The 27,771-nt window shown below is 30.5% G+C and overlaps 2 protein-coding genes across 6 annotated transcripts in view; both read right to left on the reverse strand.

The window, feature by feature from the left end:
* On the reverse strand, nt 1–27,292 carry LOC127729480 (U1 small nuclear ribonucleoprotein 70 kDa-like). Of its 5 annotated transcripts, XM_052237311.1 has the most exons (11): nt 27,226–27,273; nt 17,038–17,104; nt 8,569–9,364; nt 8,009–8,107; nt 7,650–7,703; nt 7,215–7,298; nt 6,803–6,856; nt 6,341–6,427; nt 5,824–5,923; nt 3,986–4,114; nt 1–3,307 (listed from the first exon to the last, which is right to left on the reverse strand). In XM_052237311.1, exons 2-11 carry the CDS (start codon nt 17,054–17,056, stop codon nt 3,104–3,106), a joined length of 1,626 nt encoding a protein of 541 aa, XP_052093271.1. In that variant the 5' UTR covers nt 17,057–17,104; nt 27,226–27,273; the 3' UTR covers nt 1–3,103. The 5 variants fall into 5 exon arrangements, with proteins under 5 accessions (XP_052093271.1, XP_052093272.1, XP_052093273.1 ...); XM_052237312.1 differs by lacking the exons at nt 7,650–7,703; nt 27,226–27,273 and having other exon boundaries at nt 7,215–7,239; nt 8,034–8,107; nt 17,038–19,839; XM_052237314.1 differs by lacking the exons at nt 5,824–5,923; nt 27,226–27,273 and having other exon boundaries at nt 3,147–3,307; nt 17,038–19,839.
* Nucleotides 1–27,771, reverse strand: part of LOC127729493 (28S ribosomal protein S2, mitochondrial-like) — a 37,999-nt gene that overhangs the window by 3,127 nt on the left and 7,101 nt on the right. The window lies entirely within an intron of this gene.

Genomic DNA, 27,771 nt, shown 5'->3' on the forward strand with positions numbered 1-27,771 from the left:
TAACAATTAAAACAAATTTATTTTGCATAACATATGTACATGTTGACATGATTCTGAATAAAATTCAAACAATAATCCAATAGTTTATATATTTGAGATCACACTACCTTTATTTCTAATTCTTTCGAGTATTCTTTTGATTTTGATATATCAATATAAAGTCTGATGAGCTTGTAAAGAGGAAAGTGGATTTGTTTTAAAAAAAAAGTGTATAATTACAACTCAAATTTGTGTGGTATAGATGTCTTTGTACCTTAAAAATTTATGGATGTCAGTTAAAAACTAAAATAATAATTTGCCATGTAAGATCACGGATTATTAAAAATTTCATTTAAAAAAAAATCTGAAAACATCGAAGAAGGGCAAACACATACATTGACATACAAAACGAAGAGATTTTTTTTTTTGGAATGTCACTTTGCAATTATTGGAATTGCTATTGAATATTTATGAATCTTGATTTACCATTTGGTACAAACAGCTAAATCTATTGTTTGTAATGTTTTTTCCACATAATTGAATGTTTGTCGTTGACAAATTAACAATAATCATGTAAATAATACTGCAAAGCCAGATTATATAATTGGAGTTTAAAAAATATTTAATCCAAGGAGAACATAATGGTAAGTTAAAAAACATAATTCAGGAATGTTTTTTTGCATTAAAAAAAGTTGTAGAATTATGATGAATCTTCTAAAGTGGCACATTTGCAGCACACAAATTAATGTTTCGCTGTTATATAAAAAGATGAATATCAGTAAAGCAATAAATTTAGCACAAAGTGTTTTGTTGTCATGGTTAGATTTATACCCATGCATCATATTTAGGTAACAAAATAAGCACTATATCAACAAGATAAGGCATTATATTTAGGTAACAAAATAAGCACTATATCATCATGATCATGTATATCAACATGATAAACAACAATTGTTAATGAAATCGCTCTACTCTATAGATTTTTCTTAAAAAACTTCATGTTGTTGGTTGATGTAAAATAATCATGGGATTTCCGACTTTGTTTTTACAGTATATCAAAAAAGTGTAATGTCATCGCGTTGTAAAAATGTTTTAGGCCATAAAACCTCAGAATTTTTATGTTTTCCCCTTCCAACTAAAGTGGTAAATACTATAAAAACAAAGTCTGTAACCCCATGAATTTAGCAAAATTTCTTATATTTTGGTTATAGGGAAAGATTAAAGTCATATTACATGTATTAGAATAAACACCATTAAGGAAATTAAATCGCATTATAATAATAAATTTTAAAATCATCCCTTTTTAAAACAAAATTTGATAACGGAGATCAAACAATCTTGAAAACATAAACAAATTACTTCACCAGTATTTCTCCTTCACCAAATACAATAAAAACTACAAAAAAAAACAAAAAAAACTTTTAGTTTGAACACCATCGGTCAACAATGATATCTACAACTTTATATAACAGAGTATGGTAAAAATGCAACTTTTCAGAATGTTATGAATGAAATGCTGAACCTAATTTGTCAGCATGTTTTGAATGAAATGCTGAACCCAACATTTGAAGCAACAAACAAATGAACATAAAAAATGGGTCAAAAAAACCCTTGTTGAAAGAATTTAACAATATATATTTATAAAAATAACATATTAAGCACCTCTATTTAAAAAAAAATACTGGTTAAATGAGATCTTCACTGTGAAAGAGACAACACATACTATTTACCCGTAGTTGTAAAAGTAATAATAGACAACAAACTGAAATTGATGTATGGTTTCAATTCAATTCTAAATAATCAATTTGTCCATGATGTCTGATAGTTCTTTTTCAAATGTTAACATGGTTAAGACACAATGAAAAAAAAAATCGTGTTTCTAACACATTCAATCTGTCAACAACTATATTTACAACTATACACATAAAAATCAAAAAGATTTTCAAAATAAAGTAGTGGATACAATATAAAATATTAAGAATAAAAGTACTTGATTGAGCTGAGCTGAACCCAATTTGTCAGCTTGTTTGGAATGAAATGCTGAACCCAATTTGTCAGCATGTTATGAATGAAATGCTGAACCCAACATTTGAAGCAACAAACAAATGAACATAAAAAATGGGTAAAAAAAACCCTTGTTGAAAGAATTTAACAATATATATTTATAAAAATAACATATTAAGCACCTCTATTTAAAAAAAAATACTGGTTAAATGAGATCTTCACTGTGAAAGAGACAACACATAATATTTACCCGTAGTTGTAAAAGTAATAATAGACAACAAACTGAAATTGATGTATGGTTTCAATTCAATTCTAAATAATCAATTTGTCCATGATGTCTGATAGTTCTTTTTCAAATGTTAACATGGTTAAGACACAATGAAAAAAAAAATCGTGTTTCTAACACATTCAATCTGTCAACAACTATATTTACAACTATACACATAAAAATCAAAAAGATTTTCAAAATAAAGTAGTGGATACAATATAAAATATCAAGAATAAAAGTACTTGATTGAGCTGAGCTGAACCCAATTTGTCAGCTTGTTTGGAATGAAATGCTGAACCCAATTTGTCAGCATGTTATGAATGAAATGCTGAACCCAACATTTGAAGCAACAAACAAATTAACATAAAAAATGGGTAAAAAAAAACCCTTGTGGAAGAATTTAACAATATATATTTATAAAAATAACATAATAAGCACCTCTATTTAAAAAGAAATACTGGTTAAATGAGATCTTCACTGTGAAAGAGACAACACATACTATTTACCCGTAGTTGTAAAAGTAATAGACAACAATCTTACTAAAGGAATATTCTATTTGAATGTAACATTAAAGCACATCGGTACATTAAATGGAATGTCACTATTGTAGGGACTTTAATTAAATTACAATAATCCTACGTAACCAATGTAGTAATGATCATGATAATGAGCCATTAAAATTAGATGTTGAATTGAATTTCCATGTAAAAAGAATGATGATAGTCTTAAGCTTGTGGATTTATAAAAAAATCCAGTTTTCCTGAAACATTACATACTTAGTAACCATGATTACCATTTATAAATTCATGATTTTAAAGCCAAATTAAAAAAATTCTATATGTTTCCACTACTTCAAACCAAAAAATCAGGAAATTTGTAAAAAAATCTAGATGCACTTTCAAAAATCAAGTCTGGTGGCTGTAACAATTTAACAAATTCTGAATGTAAAACACTAAAAACTTTTGGCATTAAACTCCACTTTTCTTTTGTACTTTCCTTCATGTCCTTAAAGTACTGTACCCAGTAGGTTCCATCATCATGATCATATTTTGTGATCTGAAATAAAAAAAAAAAGAAATATTGAATGGTACAAAAATGGAAATAACATCTGAAATTAGTTACTTCAGCAATGATAGCCATGTTGAATGCAATACACCTACCTGTATTTGTTAACACACACGTGTGTGTAAGCATTGGCTTATCTCATTTCCATGGAGATTATTTGGCCCTGTCCCCTCAGTCATGGTCTATTGACTTTGCAACTTTTGCTTAATTTTCATGTATTAGTTTGTGATTAGGTCAGTTTATGGAGAACCACTAATGGAAGGTCAATGATATTTGGTATGCAGTTGTATTAGCATTGGCACATCTCATTACCATGGAGATTATTTGACCCCGTCCCCTCAGTTATGGTTTATTGATTTTGAAATTTTGCATAGTTTACATGTATTAGTTTGTGTTAAGGTTTGTTTAAAGGGAACTACTAATGATAAGTCATTGGTATTTGGTATGTATTGTATTTGCATTAGCACATCTCATTTCCATGGATATTGTTTAGTAATGTACCTTCAGCCATGGTTCATTGACTTTGAATATTTTGCAAATCTTACATGTTAAAGTGTTGCTATTGATTTGCATTATCGAAATTACCAAAAAGCGAGACATATCTCTGTGATAACAGTTTTTTAAATATTTTACTCAATACTTTTTCAATAATATTCAACATCTACTTACAACAGCAGGAAACATGTCTTTGCCATGTTTGACAGAAACATGGTGTCCCACTTGAAATTCTTGTTCTTTACAGACATTTTCAACTGACATGGTTTTTTCTTCAGTTGTATCCCCGACTGTATCTCTTTCCTGCAATTGGATATATTTAGAATATAGAATCTTTTTTTATCAAACTGGAAAGATTTCAGTATATATGATTATCTTTATGGAACATCTGAGATCACCCCAAGTGTTTGGTGGAGTTCGTGTTGCTTAAAGTCCATGTAGTCTTTAGTTTTCCATGTTGTGTTTTGTGTTGTACTTTTATTTGTTTGTCTTTTTTTTCTTTGAGTTTGAATGTCCCTCTGGTCATGCTGGTATCTTTTGCCACTCATTTTTATACGACCGCAAAATTTTTTTTGGGTCGTATAATGGTATGATGTCGTCATCGTCTGCGTCGTCCGAAGACACATTTGGTTACCGGACAATAACTTTAGCATGTTTAGTTTACGTGAATGGATCTCTTTGAAATTTTATAAGAAGGTATTATACCACAAAGGAAGGGTTGGGATTGATGGCTCCAACCGTTTAGGAATTAGGGGCCCAAAACAAGCATTTTTCTACTTTCAGGATAATAACTTGTGTATAAGTATTTCAATTGCTCTGAAATTGTACCACAATGTTAAATTCCACAAGTAGAAGGTTTGGATTCATTTTGGGGGTTATGGTGCCAACAGCTAAGGAATTAAGGGCCAAAAATATTAGTGGTAATTTTAGCAGCAAAACATGCTTTATGCATTTTTTTTACAATTTACTATTAGTATGATTAGTAACAATAATATAATTCCAATCTGTATTCATTCTGCAATTTGTTATTTTTATTTAATCAAATAGAAAGCACAACAGGTGAGAATTTACATAGCCTTTTCACTATCTGCCAGAAAAATACAATTGCTAATAAAATTTAAAAATTCAAAAAATTCAAAATAATTTGCTTAATACCCTGAAATTCTAGGAAGAAAAAACCATTTCAGAAAAATTAACTAGATAATTTTTAAAATTGCTAAACACAAAATATTTATATATGAGACATGGTCATAATTGTTGGTAGAGTGGAACTATCCACAATGATCAAAGTGATTCAAACTTAAATAATCGGTGAAAAAAAAATATCATGCTTCTTGTTAAATGTCAAGCCTTAATTGTGTAATAAATTGAAGAAATTAATGTTAAGACTCTTGGAATGTTTAGCTAAAATTATAACTGTGTAAGTTACATCAATATCCATCAATATCGATCAATCTGTGAAGGAGGAGGTTAAAGAATGAGCAACAGATGGACAGACACGGGGATTCCTTTGTACTTCAAAAACTTTAGCAATGGGGTTTATCAAGTTATAGAATAAAAAATAACCACAGGGAATGTCTGAACGAAACAACAACCAACCAAAGAGCAGAACACAGTTCTTCATACACTTTATACCATTTATAATGAAAATAACTATTTTTTTTTTAAATGTCACACTTCATTGAACTTTGTGAAAAGATATTTTTTTTTTAGTTCATTTAGAACCCTCATTGTGAACAATGTTCAAGCAAAGTAAAGGAACACACAATCTTGACCACCAAATGGGACATAAAACTACAAATCCATCCTCAGTCATCTATGCCCAATGCAATGAATGCAGAAAAAAGTTGAAAAAAATCCGAACTTCTTTCACATTTATCTTGAACACTGAAATCAGACATTTTCGTGAAAACCAAATTCAACGGGTTTAAAACCACTTATCTTTCAAATGCATGCATGCCATATGTTAAATAACTATTCAAACAGAACAAGTTATTGCATGCATTTTATACCTCTGCTTCTATAGATATTTGCAATAGGTCTTGAAAATCAAGACCATGGGCCTCCAGGTTGATATCCAACCTATCATCCCCATCCACAACTCCCTGAAAACTGGTTTAAAAAAAAAAAAACATTAATGTTGGATTGAAAGTGGAGACATCACCTTTATTGCATATGGTGGTGCAATTTAAAGACCAATTCCAATTGAAAACTGTGTATAATGTTTATTTTTGTTGAATAATATACATGATATATGAATATATATAGACAAGATAATTTACAATATTTTAAAACGATTATATGTTAAGAGCATATGATACAGTGACGATTATCCATTATTTTTTTTTAGGAAATGTTTATTAAAGAAAATTGCAAAAAAAAATATATTCCCACGACTTTCTTCAAAGTACAACATGTACAAAGTAGAAATTTCATAATGAAACCAGAAATTTTATGATTGTTTATCATATCTCATTTAAATAAAACATTTATCTTTTCTTTACATCTAAAATAAAGTTTAAGGCTTACCTGTCTTCTGTAATACTGAGCATTGGCAACACAGGCCCATGAAAACTTTCATCGCTCTCTTCTACCATGTCTTCTGGTTCTTCATTACTTTAATAAAAAGTATACACATTTAACACTTTTAAAACAGAAACAAGAAATTGTATTTATTTATTATCCTTGATCATCTCTAACATGTCTAATGAGATTGATTTTCTCGATTGAGCTAGTATGGTGAAAGTGAGAAAAGCAATAGAGTTGAGATGACAAATGATAATCTGTTTATCACTATTTTTAACCTATGACGAAGTTGTCAATTTCATAAGCAACGCCAAGTGCTCCATAGTTTCTAGCAATAATTTTTCATAATCACATGAAAGTTGTTTTCTCCTGCCTCAAATTAATTCATTGCAATTGACGTTCTTTGACAATACTCTAACAGTAAAACTTGGCTTTACCAGAATGCAAAATTACAATAAAACTTACCTCTGATTAATACTGTTGTCAGATGAATGTGACGAGGACTCACTCTTCTTTCTTCTGAAAAAAGAGCATAAATGTAGAGGATCCACAACACTTTATTAAAAACATGTACAGCTGTACTTATGAAAATTAGAAAAGCATAGCATGTCATTAAGAGAGAAATAATCAGATCCATCTTGAGCAATTTAGTTAGTCTTCAGATTTTATAAATATTAAGCTGCTTTATCTTGTAATTTTTTTACTTACGTTCTGGAAAGGTGTGGAATTGTTTTTAATAGTTATTATCACTAAAATGGCAATGTATCTATACATTTTCTTGTTTGTACCAGAAGCAGTAAGATACCAAACCTCCTTTTCATAAATTGCTTTTCATCTATAGATATGATAGAAAAACACAAGTACTTTAAAATCTTACTTTCTTGTTTGGCTTCCACCTCTACCTCTGCCTCTTCCTTTTTTTGATTTATCCATGGCAATTTTAACAGAAGGTTCTTCAGTACTTTAATAGAAAAAGTATACACAGTTAAAGTATCATCATTTACATCATTTTAAACAAGAAATTTGATTTATAACTGGCACAATTAATCTTCATTGAATGAGTATACAAGAAATATGCTTCACATTTAAGGCCAGCATGTTATATAAAATTTCTAATATCTGTCACTTACATTTTGACAAGTAGTTTACTCATTATCAATCATACCACACATGTCACATCTTCTTATTTTCATAATCATGTAAAAGTTGTTTTCTCCTGCTTCAAATTGATTCATTGCGATTGACGTTCTTTGACAATACTCTAACAGTAAAACTTGGCTTTACCAGAATGCAAAATTACAATAAAACTTACCTCTGATTCATACTGTTGTCAGATGAGTCTGACGAGGACTCACTCTTCTTTCTTCTGAAAAAAGAGCATAGATATAGAGGATCCACAACACTTCATTTAGAACATGTTCAACTGTACTTATACTTTAAATCTAAAAGTCTTTAACAGATTTAATCTCTTCAAGATCAATTTAGCTAACCAGGTTTCAAAAAGTTAAAGGTGCTCTACTTTGTTTTTGGTTTTATTCTACAAAGGTGTTATTTTGTTTATTTAAGCATGATCCCAAAATTGCCATTTTCTTTATATTTACAGAAGCTGTTAGACGTGTTAGATGGCAAACCTCCTGTTCATAAATTGCTTTGAGTATTTCAAAATCTTACTTTCTTGTTATCTTTCCCCCTCTGCCTTTTCCTCCTCTACCTCTGCCTCTTCCTTTCGGGGTTGTCTCTACCACCAGCTTCCTCCTTGTAGTTGTTTTTCTGTAATTTATATAAAAAATTAAATCTGATGTTCAGTGGTTGTTGTCTGTTCATATGGTTCCTAAGTGTTTCTGGTTTTTTATATAGATTACACCGTTGGTTTTCCGGTTTGAATGGTTTTACCCTAGTAATTTTTGGAACCCTTTAATTTATAGCTTGCTGTTAACATGGTTAAGTGTTAAGTCTAGGCTGTTGAAGGCCGTACCTTGACCTATAATGGTTTACTTTTATAAATTGTGACTTGGATACAGAGTTGTCTCATTGGCACTCATACCACATCTTCCTATATCTATCAAGCTTTGACTGAAAAAGTAGAGTATATTTATAAAACAACAAAAAAACTCGTGTCAACTGTTGTACTGTAGTCTGTACTACATTTGCTTTTTGAATAAAAAAATCAAAGCATTATAAAATGGCTGAATAGAACAAAGTTCATGTCAATGTTCCTAAATAACAATTACCTGATCTTTGTCGGCACCTTCATTTTGGTGCGTTGCTCCCCTTCTGCTATTCCGATGGTTTCTAATTCCGCTCTTTGGTCAGCTGCTAGAGACATCTTTTCTTCATCCTTTTCCTCAAAATTATCTTCATCCTTTTCCTCAAAATTATCTTCATCTCTTACCATGCTTACATCTTCATCTTCAGTTTGTACTTTTCTATCATCTTCATGATTTTCAGCCTGACCCAGAGCAAACGAATATCTGTACTTATGTGGGGTTAAAAACTTTACCCCCTTTTCCTTGCTTCCACTCATGTCTAGATCAACAATTGACCTTCTGTCTTTCAGATTTCTCCTGGGAACTCCCTTTGAGAGAGGCTTTCCATTTTCGAACTGTCTTAATAGGAACCCTGAGCCGTCGTATTTGAATTTTTTAGTTTTTTTTTCATAAATAACATAAAGAACTTCTACTGGTTCATATACTTGTTCCTTTAAAAGCTTGTCCTTCAGTTTTTGAAATTTCTTGATGGCTCTACTTTTCTTCATTCTAAGGGATTGTTTTCTATTTCTAATTCCATCTGATTTGGTTTTAACTCTTTTTTTTGCACCAGGTTTGAGCCTTGCCCATCCTTCCTCACCACTATCATCATGATCATTACTAGATTGGTCACCATGGTCACTTATGAATTTTGTCTGACTATTAACACTTTTAACACTATTTACACTATCATCACTATCATCAATATTTACATTATGTACATCCTGAGTTAGTGCCTTTTCAGGCTCTCTAGGGGCCCCATCTTGGCTCCTGGTTGAATCTGTAAAAAAGTAAACAGTATTTATTAAACAATTAAAGACAATTTAATAAATTCAAGTCAAAACAGCATATATATATATATAATACATGTACTTGGCATGATTTAAACTAGTACATGTACATGATGTATGTATATGATCTATCTATCTATATATATATAATACACGTATATATAAAACGTCTGAATAATAGTTAGCGATTTTCTCCATGAGGGCGTTGGATCGTTATGAGTAACGATACATGTACACAATAAATAAATTGTATAAATGCCTAAAAAGTGTACATAACAACACCAATAAAAAAAAAGAAACTATAAATGTAATTATCTATAAATATTTCAGATAACAGATATCCTCCATCAGTATGATTATGATGTTAATCGAATCATATCAATCTGCTTTATTCCATTTTCCCCCATTAAATGTGTTATTAAAGCAGGGAGAATGATCTTTAAGTCATACACAAGTTTTATTGTTCAAACATCATTATCAATCAATGCTCAGATAATTAATTACTTTTGAAGTTATATTACTCAATGATCATAATAAAGATAATTATAAGATTAATAAAATGGTAAACATGATAATTACAGGAAACTTAATAAATATCAAGGGGTGTAATTCGTGCAGTGTTAGAAGTAACAATATTACATAGACATGATAGACAAAGTAATTTCAGAAATTTTAGCATTTATTTAGCATTGTGATTGTTATGCACTTGTCAAGAATCTGATTGCAATTACCAGCTGATTACAGAAAATGGTGCTAAATTGTATATATATTATACGCATTGCTAATGTAAATAATTTAATCCTTGTATCTATGATGAGTTTATTTAGCAATCTTAAATTTATAATATATGGCCGCTTAATGTTACAAGTATATGAAGTATACTATCTTTCATAGTCCATTATAATAACATCATGTAATTATGATGTTTGTTAAGAAAACAAAGTAAACTTTTTGACTTTACATGTAACATGTATAATTTTAACTACATGCTATAACAAGAGTATTAATAAAACTGTTTCAAACATGCCATTCTGTTATTAATTATGATTAGTATTAGTATACAAATATTAATTTTTAGCTTCATTAGGAATTTCACATTAATCATTTCTTAATACATGTAATAGTGAAAATAAAATTATCATGATAATGTGTTCATGGTCCATAGACATGATAGATGATGCATCAATTTCATTCATGTTATGAAGGGAATTAACTTAAAGTGAGAAAAGTGATGCCACCCATATAAATTTAATCAAATTTACAAAGTAAGGCCATGTGAGCTAAAAATCAATATCTGTCTTAAATTTAAATGCAATATCCACATAGATCCTTGCAACATTAACATTATCAGTTTCTTGGACATGTTTAAGTCAAACATCTTAATGTTACATTCAAAAAATTGAACCAAAAGTCAACTAAAGTGATTTACAAGGATCTAAGTCAACATATTAGATACATTTGTAAACTTATGATCATCTGAAATTTAAAACATGCATTAGTCAAACCTGGTTCGGACAATGAAATCTAAAAGAGTGAGTCTAAAAGACATGATACACTACAGCTCGGGTGGATTTTACCATGGGAGTGGGCACCGGGTGGGCAAAATTTGTACCTTGTCCACTCTGCCCACCTGTAGGAGTGGGCATTCAATTTCTTGCAAGTACAATCACTTGAAAAAAGCAGATAAGCATTTGTAATCAATATTTAAAAAAAAAAAAAGAGATTATAGCTAGAGTGGGCACAGGTGGACTGCCCACGGTGGGCCGGTGGAAAAAGCAAAATCCACACAGGCTGTTGTGTATATCTGAATTTTGAATAAAAAAAAATTCAAAGGTTAAATAAATGTGTTTAAAAAATATTTATGATATATAAGCATGATAATCATGATAACAAGGTCTCTTCAACAGGTTTGACTATAATATTATCAATTTAAAACTTGAAATTGAAACTTTTATCATTGCTGATACCTAGCCTGTATGCCAAAGCTGAAGTGCTGGCACATCTTTCTGAAAAGTATCAGAAGGAGCACTATCAACACCACCAGTGCAACTAGGACAACAATGGCTGTAAGGATTTGCTCTGTATAAACATATCAACCAAGTTAGAAATGATTACCAGCATTCAAACATTCTTTGAAGAGTGCAATATTATGTGCATCAAAATAACATCTACAGACAAGTAATCATGATAATAGACCAATATATACTCCTTCTCCTCAAACTACTACATTGAATGCAATAAGAACAATGAAGAAAGTTAATGATTTAGGAGGGTATCTTTTTTATATTGCTGAACATGCTGAAAGGAATAAAAAATCTGGAATATATCTTGTTACATGAAAGATCATCTTAGTAAAAATAAATTAGTATAAATCATGTAGGTCTTTCTTGCAAATAGATATGGTTGACAACCTAAAGGATTTTTTTTAACCATCTACATGTACAATGTGCCACTATAAGGATATAAAAAGATATTATTTATGATTAGTCTTTACAGTTGATAAATTGTAAACAAATGCACTACACACAGAATCATGCTTTTTAGTTATAGCAGCGATAAACATGCAGGATAACAACTTCTCCCCTATTATGTAATGTCAAAAAAGCAGCAAGACTTCCTTACTTATAAATCATGACCTGAAGCTTGAGAAATTGGTTCCTTGTATGATGTAGCTGGATTCGTGATTTCTAGATTTTCCTCCATTGACTCAGTGGAATCTAATGTGGCTTCCTGTAGGGCTTGAAGGAATCTGATATGCGTTTCTTTGTTTTTCCCTTTGATTTCAGTTGCATATATATGCTGGTGGTAATCAAATTGCATGCCTTCTGGTATAATGTTTAAAAGGTGTTCAATTTTTGCCTTGATTTGAATAACTGTTAGGTTTTCCAAGCTATAAAATTTTTCTCTTTCAGTTGGAGTCAATGGCACTGGGTTTCTGATAAAAACAGAGCTTTCTAGATCTTCTTTTAAAATATGTGTCTTGATATAATGATTCCTTTTAGTGGTAGACTGTTCTATGTATTTAACAAGGCCTTGGTCTAATGCAACATTTGTTATCGAGATGTGATCACCAGACTTGTTCAAGTAGTTTGTACTGCGCAGAAGGCATCGGTAGTTGTGAATTGAATCTTCAAGGTGCATTGGTTTTGATTTGCCCTTTTCAGTCTGTATGGCAAATAATGAGAGGGAATTGTGTTTGATTTTTTCAAGAATTAAATTATTACGACATACTGTTTGCCAAATAGAATCTGTGGGAATGCCTTTTGGAATCCAGGATTTTAATTGTCGATTCTTTTCCTCTAATATAAAATCAAAATCTTGACCAGTTGATTTATTTTCAGTGGTGGTAATGGAAGAATATGCATCATTTAGATTCTGCACTTCACATGGCATAAGCAGATCTTGTAATGTATCATTGATCTCAATTTCTTGGTATTTAGGATGTTGACGACCATGAAACAACTCTTTTGTCATGAATTTAGAACTCTTTAGCAAGTCAGAATTATTCCTTCTGATAGACATTCTGAAGTTGATAATAGCTTGTGAGAAGCGACAAACCTGGTCCATCATATACTTAAAATTTGGGCTTGCATTAGACTGATATGATTGATTGTTAAATTCAAAAAATTGTTTGGCATCTGGATTTGATCCATTCTTTAAACTGTGACGCACATAGGGCAAAACTAATTCTCTCAAGGAAGCTAGATGGAATATCAATAACAAGTTCCAGCTTTTGTGCAGATCTTTGCAGGCTTTGGCATATTGCTTTGCAGCATCAGATAAGAACCCCATTCTTTCACACAATGGTTCTAAGAAAGGTATCCAATTGAGCTCAAAAAATGACTTGATCAGGTTCATCTCATAATGGCCAGCCCCAATTCGAAGATAAAACCAGTCAAACTCATGTACACATTCACAGTACTCCTTATTGGGATGCTTTTCCTGTGCATGTATGATGAACTTGGTCTTTGAAAGAAACTTTTCATTGCAGTTATCCTCAGTGCACATGACTGCTTCTTCTTGTAATTTCTTACAAATGACATACGGCAGACCATCACAGCATACAAATGTCCAGTGTCGAACAGATCCACCATACTTATAAATGCCATTATCTCTCCCAATTTTACGAAGAACCATTGCAACTGTTTCATAGCTGTTTGGGTTGCAAAAAACAGGATCTGTCAAAAGTACACAATGACTTGTCATATGTCTGGTGGGTATGTGATCATAAGCAGTATTTTCAACATGAGTTGTGGAGTCCGTTTCATTTGTAAAAGTAAGCTTCGTGTATGAAACTTTCTTCTCGGAGGTAATGACACTGGGTTTTTTTTTCAACTCTTTAGCTCTTTTCAATCCATCTCTTTCATTGCAACCATTACAAATCTGTTTTTTTTTTCGGTTCCATGTTCCACATGTAGCACATTGCATCATTAAGTCATCCAGTGCATCTTTTGTTACTTTTTGATCGATGATGTCTTCGATTTTATCTCCTTCTAATACTTGTTCCTGTTTCACAACTTCAATTGCAGCATTGACAAAGTAGTACAATTGTTCAAAGTGATCCCTTTCTATTTTTATGATTCTTTTAGATGACTGGCTCATCATTTCAGAAGTTATAGAGTTAAGTAACTCCTGTTGACCATCAGTATTTTCATTTTCCTCATTTTGTTTGTGCAAATTGTAAAGCATTTGTGGTTTTAAATCTGCTTTTCCTTGGATCAATGGATCAGAATGTAAGGAAACAACACCTTTATTGGTAATAATAGAGGTAATTACTTTCTGGTTTGGTCTAATGGCACTTTTTCTTCCAATCACCTGCTCATTGTCAAAGACATTCATTAAATCTGCTATTGGTATTTCTGGCTCTTTAGTTCCTTGTTCTCGTAGCCAAGAAGTAACAGTTTGATAATGACCTGCTGGACAACAATTACCAATAATGTCTACCGCTAATCTGCTTCCTGTCAATGTGTAAATCGAAATATTGAGAAGAAATGAAATAGGTGTAATAAGATAAGGACATCTGAGCATGTACAATTGTTCTACTCCTCGAGCAAGGCTTAATTCATTTCCTTGTTCATTTGGATCTGTGTGAAATTCTGTATTGCTTACACCTTGAAGAAATGATATGATACATTTGTTTCTTCTGTTTAACCATGCTTTAACATTAAAGCTGGCCATTGCTTTTGGATCCTTGTATTGCAGGGCAAAAGATGAGGCATCTTCAACAATATATGTCTGTACTTTTTTTCCAAGACAGTAGGAAAAGAGTTCAACGTCACACAATGGCATTTCATGTATCAAATCCATGAAGATTTTTTCTTTTGTCTTACAGTTCTTTTCAGAAATTGCTTTCATTAAATTCTTCATTAGGTCATAAGGAAAGTGTTCTTCACCATCATCAGTGAACGATGTCTGACTTGTAGCATCATTAATGCTATCTCCTTGTTTATTGTAACTACTAGTGCCTTCCATCATGTCAGAAGACTCATTAGAGTGTTCAGTTTTCATCCTTTTAACATTAGTGCGCCACTTTTTCTTAATGCATACATTACATTCCTCGTCTGAGTGAGGAACGAAATCAAATAATTCTGTTTTATACTTTGAAACGGAATCCCCTGATTGGTCAATTTTACTTCGACATGTTCGATAACGATACAGATCCCGTGAATCTTTCCGGCAGATCAAAGAGGGAAAGACTTCAGATGGTTCAGTTTCAATATCTATATTATACAGCTCATCTAGCTCTACTTTAAAACGTGTTTTGTTGTATGCATATTTTGTTGACACATTTTTCCCACAAAGTCGACACATTTGTTCCAATTTTATGGCATGATAATTTTGATCTGCCATTTTGTTTCATTAAAGGGAGTAATGTCTTAAACTGCATGTTATCAAATGCCTGTAAAGATAGATCACCATTTCAATGGGTTGGAATATTGAGCAACACTGCTTAAATGGCTTATGTAAATGATTAGTCAAAATATGTTCTATTCTGCTGGCTACTTAAGATCATTTTTGAAGCAAGATAAGGGAGAATGTATAAGAAAACAGTTTAAAAGTAACCTGTTTAAAAGTAACCTGATGGCATAATTTTTTTCTGTTAACTGAGTACACAAAGTATGATTCATTTTTACAATGATGATTAACAGTTATACATTTTGGTTAAATTTGCTACCTTGAGTTATTGTCGGAAAACTGGAAAATCCCCCTTTTCTAATGAATAAAACCACACAACTCGGAAACATAAAATCTAAAATCTATTAAGTACAAAAGGGAACTCAAGTCAATAGATATAAACAATTCACCAAAGTTTTATGCAAATTGGTTAAAGCGTTTTTGAATTAATATTCGACATGTTGGAGCGGACGGACAACAGTATACCATAATACGTCCCTTAAACAGGCGTATCAAAATTAAGTTTTTCACAAGTAACTTTGGCACAATTTATTCTTAAACCAGGTGCTCCTCAAGGCGCAGCTGTATAGGACCGCAGAGGTCGAAACCCTGAACAGTTTGGGCAAGCATGGACACAACATTCAAGCTTGATACAGCTCTGAATTTGGATCGTGATCAAATTTTTGACATAATATAGGTTTCTGACACAAAACAAATGTCAAGATCTTACAAATCTATTGCACAATACAGTGCAATTAAAGATTTCTTCTTGAAACTTTGAGAACTTTTGAGAAAAAAAAATTGAACCCTTTAAAAAAAATTGGAACCCCACAAAACTTTTTGAATCCCCCCTTGGAGCACTTACACTAAAACTCGATCCCAGCCTTTCCAATGTATTATATGGAACCTTGTAGTACAATTTCAGAGAGATCCAAACACTCAAACACAAGTTATGGTCTGGAAACTAGAGAAATGCTTCTTTTTAGCCCTTTTTTGTCCCCTAATTCCTGCATGAATGGGGCAGTAGCCCCCAAACTCAATCCCAGCCTTCCTTTTGTGATTTGGAACTTTGTGGTACAATGTCAGAGAAATCCATACACTTACACACAAGTTATTGTACAGAAACTACAGAATGCTTGTTTTTGGCTCCTTTTTGGCCCTTAACTCCTAAACTGTTGGCACCATAACCCCCAAAATGAATCCAATCCTTCTTCTTGTGGTAAAAAACATTGTGGTACAATTTCAGAGCAATTGAAATACTAACACACAAGTGATTATCCTGAAAGTAGAAAAATGCTTGTTTTGGCCCCTTTTGGGACCCTAATTCCTAAACAGTAGGGACCATCATCCACAAAATCAATCCCAACCTTCCTTTAGGGGTATTGAACCTTCTTATTAAATTTCAAAGAGATCCATTCAAGTAAACTAAAGTTATTGTCCGGACACCAAATGTGTCTTCGGACGACGCATACGACGACGACATTATACGACCCCAAAAATTTGTTTGCGGTCGTATAAAAATCTTTCCTCACTGGACTATGAGAAAACAACAAGCTTGTACATATTTCTAATAATTTCCCAGAAAATAAGTTTGCGGTTTCCATCATCATGATCATGTAAATGTTCTGTTCATATTTTTTTCAAGGTACATGTCACAAATGTTATTGTAGGGAAGCTGAAATTTAAAATTTTATTCATGTTCACTGGGTACATTATTACTTTTATTTACCTGTATGCACCTGTTTATATGTATCTAAAAATCTCTTACCTAAAGATGTTGCCTCCATGTTTCTTGTCAGTTGTTTCTGCTATACAAATTAGAGTTGAAATTTAATCTGCAACAAAAACTAGTTTTCTGTAAAAACTCTTTAGAACCAGCTTACCACCATTAAACATGATATTCAGAACATTTAAACTTAATAATTAATTTTTGTATGTCAACAAAGACAAAATGCTTAGTTTTCTTCTTTACATCACAAAAAGTTAAAATCTCATTTTGGTCTTAAAAGAACAAAATCACAATTAAAAATGCACAGGATAATATCTCAATCAATTTAGTTACTTGAGTAAGAATAATTGTGATTATTTCGCATTTTAGGAATTCAATGTAAAGTTGTCCCCTCCCCCTTTTTCTCGACAGCTTTTGCTATTTAATCCTTTGATCTCTGTTTCATTTCAAACTTTTCGATGAAATTTAAACATCTCGAATATGCTATAGAATGACAAGTATTTATATTCTATTCAGAAACAAAGTTAACAATACTAAACTAAAGGTTTAAGTGATCTCTTTGGTAATAACACCCTGTTGTTATTCCATGATAAAGTTCTCTCTGTAATAACCTATGCCTGTTATTAACATGCATGATATGATTGAAAATTAATTCTCTCCATAGAATGAAAGACAAAAGTTTTATACACATATTTAAATTATTGAAAGACATTTTGATCATTTTTTGAAGAATCATGCTTTTTTTTTCTTTATATCGCACAAAGTTAAAATCTCATTTTGGTCTTAAAAGAACAAAATCACAATTAAAAATGCACAGGATAATATCTCAATCTAGTCACTTGAGTAAGAATAATTGTGATTATTTAGCATTTTAGGCAAACAATGTAAAGTTGTCCCCTCCCCCTTTTTCTCGACAGCTTTTGCTATTTAATCCTTTGATCTCTGTTTCATTTCAAACTTTTCGATGAAATTTAAACATCTCGAATATGCTATAGAATGACAAGTATTTATATTCTATTCAGAAACAAAGTTAACAATACTAAACTAAAGGTTTAAGTGATCTCTTTGGTAATAACACCCTGTTGTTATTCCATGATAAAGTTCTCTCTGTAATAACCTATGCCTGTTATTAACATGCATGATATGATTGAAAATTAATTCTCTCCATAGAATGAAAGACAAAGTTTTATACACATATTTAAATTATTGAAAGAAATTTTGATCATTTTTTGAAGAATCATGCTTTTTTTTTCTTTATATCGCACAAAGTTAAAATCTCATTTTGGTCTTAAAAGAACAAAATCACAATTATAAATGCACAGGATAATATCTCAATCAATTTAGTTACTTGAGTAAGAATAATTGTGATTATTTCGCATTTTAGGAATTCAATGTAAAGTTGTCCCCTCCCCCTTTTTCTCGACAGCTTTTGCTATTTAATCCTTTGATCTCTGTTTCATTTCAAACTTTTCGATGAAATTTAAACATCTCGAATATGCTATAGAATGACAAGTATTTATATTCTATTCAGAAACAAAGTTAACAATACTAAACTAAAGGTTTAAGTGATCTCTTTGGTAATAACACCCTGTTGTTATTCCATGATAAAGTTCTCTCTGTAATAACCTATGCCTGTTATTAACATGCATGATATGATTGAAAATTAATTCTCTCCATAGAATGAAAGACAAAAGTTTTATACACATATTTAAATTATTGAAAGACATTTTGATCATTTTTTGAAGAATCATGCTTTTTTTTTCTTTATATCGCACAAAGTTAAAATCTCATTTTGGTCTTAAAAGAACAAAATCACAATTATAAATGCACAGGATAATATCTCAATCTAGTCACTTGAGTAAGAATAATTGTGATTATTTAGCATTTTAGGCAAACAATGTAAAGTTGTCCCCTCCCCCTTTTTCTCGACAGCTTTTGCTATTTAATCCTTTGATCTCTGTTTCATTTCAAACTTTTCGATGAAATTTAAACATCTCGAATATGCTATAGAATGACAAGTATTTATATTCTATTCAGAAACAAAGTTAACAATACTAAACTAAAGGTTTAAGTGATCTCTTTGGTAATAACACCCTGTTGTTATTCCATGATAAAGTTCTCTCTGTAATAACCTATGCCTGTTATTAACATGCATGATATGATTGAAAATTAATTCTCTCCATAGAATGAAAGACAAAGTTTTATACACATATTTAAATTATTGAAAGACATTTTGATCATTTTTTGAAGAATCATGCTTTTTTTTTCTTTATATCGCACAAAGTTAAAATCTCATTTTGGTCTTAAAAGAACAAAATCACAATTAAAAATGCACAGGATAATATCTCAATCAATTTAGTTACTTGAGTAAGAATAATTGTGATTATTTCGCATTTTAGGAATTCAATGTAAAGTTGTCCCCTCCCCCTTTTTCTCGACAGCTTTTGCTATTTAATCCTTTGATCTCTGTTTCATTTCAAACTTTTCGATGAAATTTAAACATCTCGAATATGCTATAGAATGACAAGTATTTATATTCTATTCAGAAACAAAGTTAACAATACTAAACTAAAGGTTTAAGTGATCTCTTTGGTAATAACACCCTGTTGTTATTCCATGATAAAGTTCTCTCTGTAATAACCTATGCCTGTTATTAACATGCATGATATGATTGAAAATTAATTCTCTCCATAGAATGAAAGACAAAAGTTTTATACACATATTTAAATTATTGAAAGACATTTTGATCATTTTTTGAAGAATCATGCTTTTTTTTTCTTTATATCGCACAAAGTTAAAATCTCATTTTGGTCTTAAAAGAACAAAATCACAATTAAAAATGCACAGAATAAAATCTCAATCAATTTAGTTACTTGAGTAAGAATAATTGTGATTATTTAGCATTTTAGGCAAACAATGTAAAGTTGTCCCCTCCCCCTTTTTCTCGACAGCTTTTGCTATTTAATCCTTTGATCTCTGTTTCATTTCAAACTTTTCGATGAAATTTAAACATCTCGAATATGCTATAGAATGACAAGTATTTATATTCTATTCAGAAACAAAGTAAACAATACTAAACTAAAGGTTTAAGTGATCTCTTTGGTAATAACACCCTGTTGTTATTCCATGATAAAGTTCTCTCTGTAATAACCTATGCCTGTTATTAACATGCATGATATGATTGAAAATTAATTCTCTCCATAGAATGAAAGACAAAGTTTTATACACATATTTAAATTATTGAAAGACATTTTGATCATTTTTTGAAGAATCATGCTTTTTTTTTCTTTATATCGCACAAAGTTAAAATCTCATTTTGGTCTTAAAAGAACAAAATCACAATTAAAAATGCACAGAATAATATCTCAATCAATTTAGTTACTTGAGTAAGAATAATTGTGATTATTTAGCATTTTAGGCAAACAATGTAAAGTTGTCCCCTCCCCCTTTTTCTCGACAGCTTTTGCTATTTAATCCTTTGATCTCTGTTTCATTTCAAACTTTTCGATGAAATTTAAACATCTCGAATATGCTATAGAATGACAAGTATTTATATTCTATTCAGAAACAAAGTTAACAATACTAAACTAAAGGTTTAAGTGATCTCTTTGGTAATAACACCCTGTTGTTATTCCATGATAAAGTTCTCTCTGTAATAACCTATGCCTGTTATTAACATGCATGATATGATTGAAAATTAATTCTCTCCATAGAATGAAAGACAAAGTTTTATACACATATTTAAATTATTGAAAGACATTTTGATCATTTTTTGAAGAATCATGCTTTTTTTTTCTTTATATCGCACAAAGTTAAAATCTCATTTTGGTCTTAAAAGAACAAAATCACAATTAAAAATGCACAGGATAATATCTCAATCAATTTAGTTACTTGAGTAAGAATAATTGTGATTATTTCGCATTTTAGGAATTCAATGTAAAGTTGTCCCCTCCCCCTTTTTCTCGACAGCTTTTGCTATTTAATCCTTTGATCTCTGTTTCATTTCAAACTTTTCGATGAAATTTAAACATCTCGAATATGCTATAGAATGACAAGTATTTATATTCTATTCAGAAACAAAGTTAACAATACTAAACTAAAGGTTTAAGTGATCTCTTTGGTAATAACACCCTGTTGTTATTCCATGATAAAGTTCTCTCTGTAATAACCTATGCCTGTTATTAACATGCATGATATGATTGAAAATTAATTCTCTCCATAGAATGAAAGACAAAAGTTTTATACACATATTTAAATTATTGAAAGACATTTTGATCATTTTTTGAAGAATCATGCTTTTTTTTTCTTTATATCGCACAAAGTTAAAATCTCATTTTGGTCTTAAAAGAACAAAATCACAATTATAAATGCACAGGATAATATCTCAATCTAGTCACTTGAGTAAGAATAATTGTGATTATTTAGCATTTTAGGCAAACAATGTAAAGTTGTCCCCTCCCCCTTTTTCTCGACAGCTTTTGCTATTTAATCCTTTGATCTCTGTTTCATTTCAAACTTTTCGATGAAATTTAAACATCTCGAATATGCTATAGAATGACAAGTATTTATATTCTATTCAGAAACAAAGTTAACAATACTAAACTAAAGGTTTAAGTGATCTCTTTGGTAATAACACCCTGTTGTTATTCCATGATAAAGTTCTCTCTGTAATAACCTATGCCTGTTATTAACATGCATGATATGATTGAAAATTAATTCTCTCCATAGAATGAAAGACAAAGTTTTATACACATATTTAAATTATTGAAAGACATTTTGATCATTTTTTGAAGAATCATGCTTTTTTTTTCTTTATATCGCACAAAGTTAAAATCTCATTTTGGTCTTAAAAGAACAAAATCACAATTATAAATGCACAGGATAATATCTCAATCAATTTAGTTACTTGAGTAAGAATAATTGTGATTATTTCGCATTTTAGGAATTCAATGTAAAGTTGTCCCCTCCCCCTTTTTCTCGACAGCTTTTGCTATTTAATCCTTTGATCTCTGTTTCATTTCAAACTTTTCGATGAAATTTAAACATCTCGAATATGCTATAGAATGACAAGTATTTATATTCTATTCAGAAACAAAGTTAACAATACTAAACTAAAGGTTTAAGTGATCTCTTTGGTAATAACACCCTGTTGTTATTCCATGATAAAGTTCTCTCTGTAATAACCTATGCCTGTTATTAACATGCATGATATGATTGAAAATTAATTCTCTCCATAGAATGAAAGACAAAAGTTTTATACACATATTTAAATTATTGAAAGACATTTTGATCATTTTTTGAAGAATCATGCTTTTTTTTTCTTTATATCGCACAAAGTTAAAATCTCATTTTGGTCTTAAAAGAACAAAATCACAATTATAAATGCACAGGATAATATCTCAATCTAGTCACTTGAGTAAGAATAATTGTGATTATTTAGCATTTTAGGCAAACAATGTAAAGTTGTCCCCTCCCCCTTTTTCTCGACAGCTTTTGCTATTTAATCCTTTGATCTCTGTTTCATTTCAAACTTTTCGATGAAATTTAAACATCTCGAATATGCTATAGAATGACAAGTATTTATATTCTATTCAGAAACAAAGTTAACAATACTAAACTAAAGGTTTAAGTGATCTCTTTGGTAATAACACCCTGTTGTTATTCCATGATAAAGTTCTCTCTGTAATAACCTATGCCTGTTATTAACATGCATGATATGATTGAAAATTAATTCTCTCCATAGAATGAAAGACAAAGTTTTATACACATATTTAAATTATTGAAAGACATTTTGATCATTTTTTGAAGAATCATGCTTTTTTTTTCTTTATATCGCACAAAGTTAAAATCTCATTTTGGTCTTAAAAGAACAAAATCACAATTAAAAATGCACAGGATAATATCTCAATCAATTTAGTTACTTGAGTAAGAATAATTGTGATTATTTCGCATTTTAGGAATTCAATGTAAAGTTGTCCCCTCCCCCTTTTTCTCGACAGCTTTTGCTATTTAATCCTTTGATCTCTGTTTCATTTCAAACTTTTCGATGAAATTTAAACATCTCGAATATGCTATAGAATGACAAGTATTTATATTCTATTCAGAAACAAAGTTAACAATACTAAACTAAAGGTTTAAGTGATCTCTTTGGTAATAACACCCTGTTGTTATTCCATGATAAAGTTCTCTCTGTAATAACCTATGCCTGTTATTAACATGCATGATATGATTGAAAATTAATTCTCTCCATAGAATGAAAGACAAAAGTTTTATACACATATTTAAATTATTGAAAGACATTTTGATCATTTTTTGAAGAATCATGCTTTTTTTTTCTTTATATCGCACAAAGTTAAAATCTCATTTTGGTCTTAAAAGAACAAAATCACAATTATAAATGCACAGGATAATATCTCAATCTAGTCACTTGAGTAAGAATAATTGTGATTATTTAGCATTTTAGGCAAACAATGTAAAGTTGTCCCCTCCCCCTTTTTCTCGACAGCTTTTGCTATTTAATCCTTTGATCTCTGTTTCATTTCAAACTTTTCGATGAAATTTAAACATCTCGAATATGCTATAGAATGACAAGTATTTATATTCTATTCAGAAACAAAGTTAACAATACTAAACTAAAGGTTTAAGTGATCTCTTTGGTAATAACACCCTGTTGTTATTCCATGATAAAGTTCTCTCTGTAATAACCTATGCCTGTTATTAACATGCATGATATGATTGAAAATTAATTCTCTCCATAGAATGAAAGACAAAGTTTTATACACATATTTAAATTATTGAAAGACATTTTGATCATTTTTTGAAGAATCATGCTTTTTTTTTCTTTATATCGCACAAAGTTAAAATCTGATTTTGGTCTTAAAAGAACAAAATCACAATTAAAAATGCACAGAATAATATCTCAATCAATTTAGTTACTTGAGTAAGAATAATTGTGATTATTTAGCATTTTAGGCAAACAATGTAAAGTTGTCCCCTCCCCCTTTTTCTCGACAGCTTTTGCTATTTAATCCTTTGATCTCTGTTTCATTTCAAACTTTTCGATGAAATTTAAACATCTCGAATATGCTATAGAATGACAAGTATTTATATTCTATTCAGAAACAAAGTTAACAATACTAAACTAAAGGTTTAAGTGATCTCTTTGGTAATAACACCCTGTTGTTATTCCATGATAAAATTCTCTCTGTAATAACCTATGCCTGTTATTAACATGCATGATACGATTGAAAATTAATTCTCTCCATAGAATGAAAGACAAAGTTTTATACACATATTTAAATTATTGAAAGACATTTTGATCATTTTTTGAAGAATCATGCTTTTTTTTTCTTTATATCGCACAAAGTTAAAATCTCATTTTGGTCTTAAAAGAACAAAATCACAATTAAAAATGCACAGGATAATATCTCAATCAATTTAGTTACTTGAGTAAGAATAATTGTGATTATTTCGCATTTTAGGAATTCAATGTAAAGTTGTCCCCTCCCCCTTTTTCTCGACAGCTTTTGCTATTTAATCCTTTGATCTCTGTTTCATTTCAAACTTTTCGATGAAATTTAAACATCTCGAATATGCTATAGAATGACAAGTATTTATATTCTATTCAGAAACAAAGTTAACAATACTAAACTAAAGGTTTAAGTGATCTTTTTGGTAATAACACCCTGTTGTTATTCCATGATAAAGTTCTCTCTGTAATAACCTATGCCTGTTATTAACATGCATGATATGATTGAAAATTAATTCTCTCCATAGAATGAAAGACAAAGTTTTATACACATATTTAAATTATTGAAAGACATTTTGATCATTTTTTGAAGAATCATGCTTTTTTTTTCTTTATATCGCACAAAGTTAAAATCTCATTTTGGTCTTAAAAGAACAAAATCACAATTATAAATGCACAGGATAATATCTCAATTTAGTCACTTGAGTAAGAATAATTGTGATTATTTCGCATTTTAGGAATTCAATGTAAAGTTTTCCCCTCCCCCTTTTTCTCGACAGCTTTTGCTATTTAATCCTTTGATCTCTGTTTCATTTCAAACTTTTCGATGAAATTTAAACATCTCGAATATGTTATAGAATGACAAGTATTTATATTCTATTCAGAAACAAAGTTAACAATACTAAACTAAAGGTTTAAGTGATCTCTTTGGTAATAACACCCTGTTGTTATTCCATGATAAAGTTCTCTCTGTAATAACCTATGCCTGTTATTAACATGCATGATATGATTGAAAATTAATTCTCTCCATAGAATGAAAGACAAAGTTTTATACACATATTTAAATTATTGATAGACATTTTGATCATTTTTTGAAGAATCATGCTTTTTTTTTCTTTATATCGCATAAAGTTAAAATCTCATTTTGGTCTTAAAAGAACAAATTCACAATTATAAATGCACAGGATAATATCTCAATCAATTTAGTTACTTGAGTAAGAATAATTGTGATTATTTAGCATTTTAGGCAAACAATGTAAAGTTTTCCCCTCCCCCTTTTTCTCGGCTGCTTTTGCTATTTAATCCTTTGATCTCTGTTACATTTCAAACTTTTCGATGAAATTTAAACATCTCGAATATGTTAGAGAATGACAAGTATTTATATTCTATTCAGAAACAAAGTTAACAATACTAAACTAAAGGTTTAAGTGATCTCTTTGGTAATAACACCCTGTTGTTATTCCATGATAAAGTTCTCTCTGTAATAACCTATGCCTGTTATTAACATGCATGATATGATTGAAAATTAATTCTCTCCATAGAATGAAAGACAAAGTTTTATAAACATATTTAAATTATTGAAAGACATTTCGATCATTTTTGTAGAGACATGCAACTATAAACTGGGAACGTAAAGTTGTCCCCTTTTTCTCGACAGCTTTTGCTATTTAATCCTTTGATCTCTGTTTCATTTCAACCTTTTCGATAAAATTTAAACATCTTGAATATGTTAGAGAATGGCAAGTTTTTAGATTTTATACAGAAACAAAGTTATAAATATTAAAGGTTTAAGTCATCTCTTCCGTAATAACACCCTGTTGTTATTCCATGATAAAGTTCTCTCTGTGATAATGAATGCCTGTTATTAACATGCATGATACATGTATGATTGAAAATAAATTCTCTGACTTATATTGGTTACACATTTATTAAGTTAATGTCTGAAAACTGGGAAATCCGCCTTTTTTTACAAAAAAAAAACAAAGCTGGGAAACTGTCAGAAAATCTAAATCTAAAATTGATAAAAATAAGAAAGGGAGCTCCATTCAATAGATATCGACATTTCATTAAAGTTTCATGTGAATTAGTTCAAGTGTTTTTAAGTTAATGGTTAACATGTTGACGACAGACATGAAACCTTTTTTTGGCCTAAACAATACACCTTATCGCTATTTGTCCGCTATTACTGGACATCACAAAAGTTCCCGTAAAATTTTGACGTCATAATACAAAATATCTGACGCCACAATGGAAAAGTGATTGTTGTATGACGTCAATAGTCAAAATCCAAAAAAGATTTTATCTTTCTGAAACACAAAATGCATTTAACTTTTATATATCTAGTGGATGCCAGGCATTAAAACTTTTCCAACTGGACAGGTAAGTCTGTACTCAGAGTAGTTTTTGATGTGGAAATACAGCCATTTTTTTCCATTTGTTATGATGAACCTTAATCATTATCACGATAATCATCATGATCATGTATATTTCATTTTCTTACTAACTTTATTATGTTAAGTTACATCATGCATTAACAGTCAGGACAGTGCTAATAATGTTTCAGCAGCGTTTGACTTGGGATACAAATTTAAATATATACAGTTATCATTCTATAATTTCTATTTCTAATCACGCATAGTAATGAAGGGAGACAAAAACATATATTTTATAAGACTACATGAGTTATCCTCCCACCAAGCGACACACAAAAATGTAAAAAAAAAGTCTCCTGTGATAACGAACATGTGTTATCTTAATTGGACCACTTCTCGTTTCAAAACAATTGCGCAGAAACTTATCGATCTTGCGCAGACACAAATTCGACAGAGTATTGTCCTTTAATAACTAACAAGTTAGACTAATTTGTGCCTATACCCCAAAGCTATCTTATAACACACGAAAATGTCTGACGTAAATGCACTTCATTCAATTGATAATTGTGACATAAAATCAATAAATACTGTTTACAAACAACTTACCTTACAACGTGTGATGGATCAAAATGGCGTGGTAAATAATGCGCGCGCATTCGGATCACGTGGCAGTTGGATCATCGAAAGAACAGCGGTAAATTCAAAAATGTTTGTCTGCCGTTAAGATTTTCTCGTCGAGATAACACCCATGTGTTATTTCAGGTCAGTTTTTTCGTGAAATAACGGACATGTGTTATTTCAGATTGATAAACTGAAGGGCGGATAACTCTTGTCATTTTTCCACAATAACATGCATTGGTTATTTCCTGTAATAACTCTATAGGGTTATATCCCTGACTGATAAAGGGCAATAACTCCTTAAGGGGTCAATTGACAATGTTGGTCATGTTGACTTATTTGTAGATCTTACTTTGCTGTACATTATTGCTGTTTACAGTTTATCTCTATCTATAATAATATTCAAGATAATAACCAAAAGCTGCAAAATTTTCTTAAAATTACCAATTCAGGGGCAGCAACCCAACAACGGGTTGTCTGATTTGTCTGAAAATTTATTTTTTAAGTTATAGGGTTAACTGTTATTAATCAGCA

This window comes from Mytilus californianus, unplaced genomic scaffold (assembly GCF_021869535.1).
Source record: "Mytilus californianus isolate M0D057914Y unplaced genomic scaffold, xbMytCali1.0.p SCAF_2, whole genome shotgun sequence".
NCBI lineage: Eukaryota > Metazoa > Mollusca > Bivalvia > Mytilida > Mytilidae > Mytilus > Mytilus californianus.

Bases quoted from the DNA above. Each gene is read 5' to 3' on its own strand.
- LOC127729480 (XM_052237310.1), bottom strand. From the start codon at position 15,224: ATGGCAGATCAAAATTATCATGCCATAAAATTGGAACAAATGTGTCGA.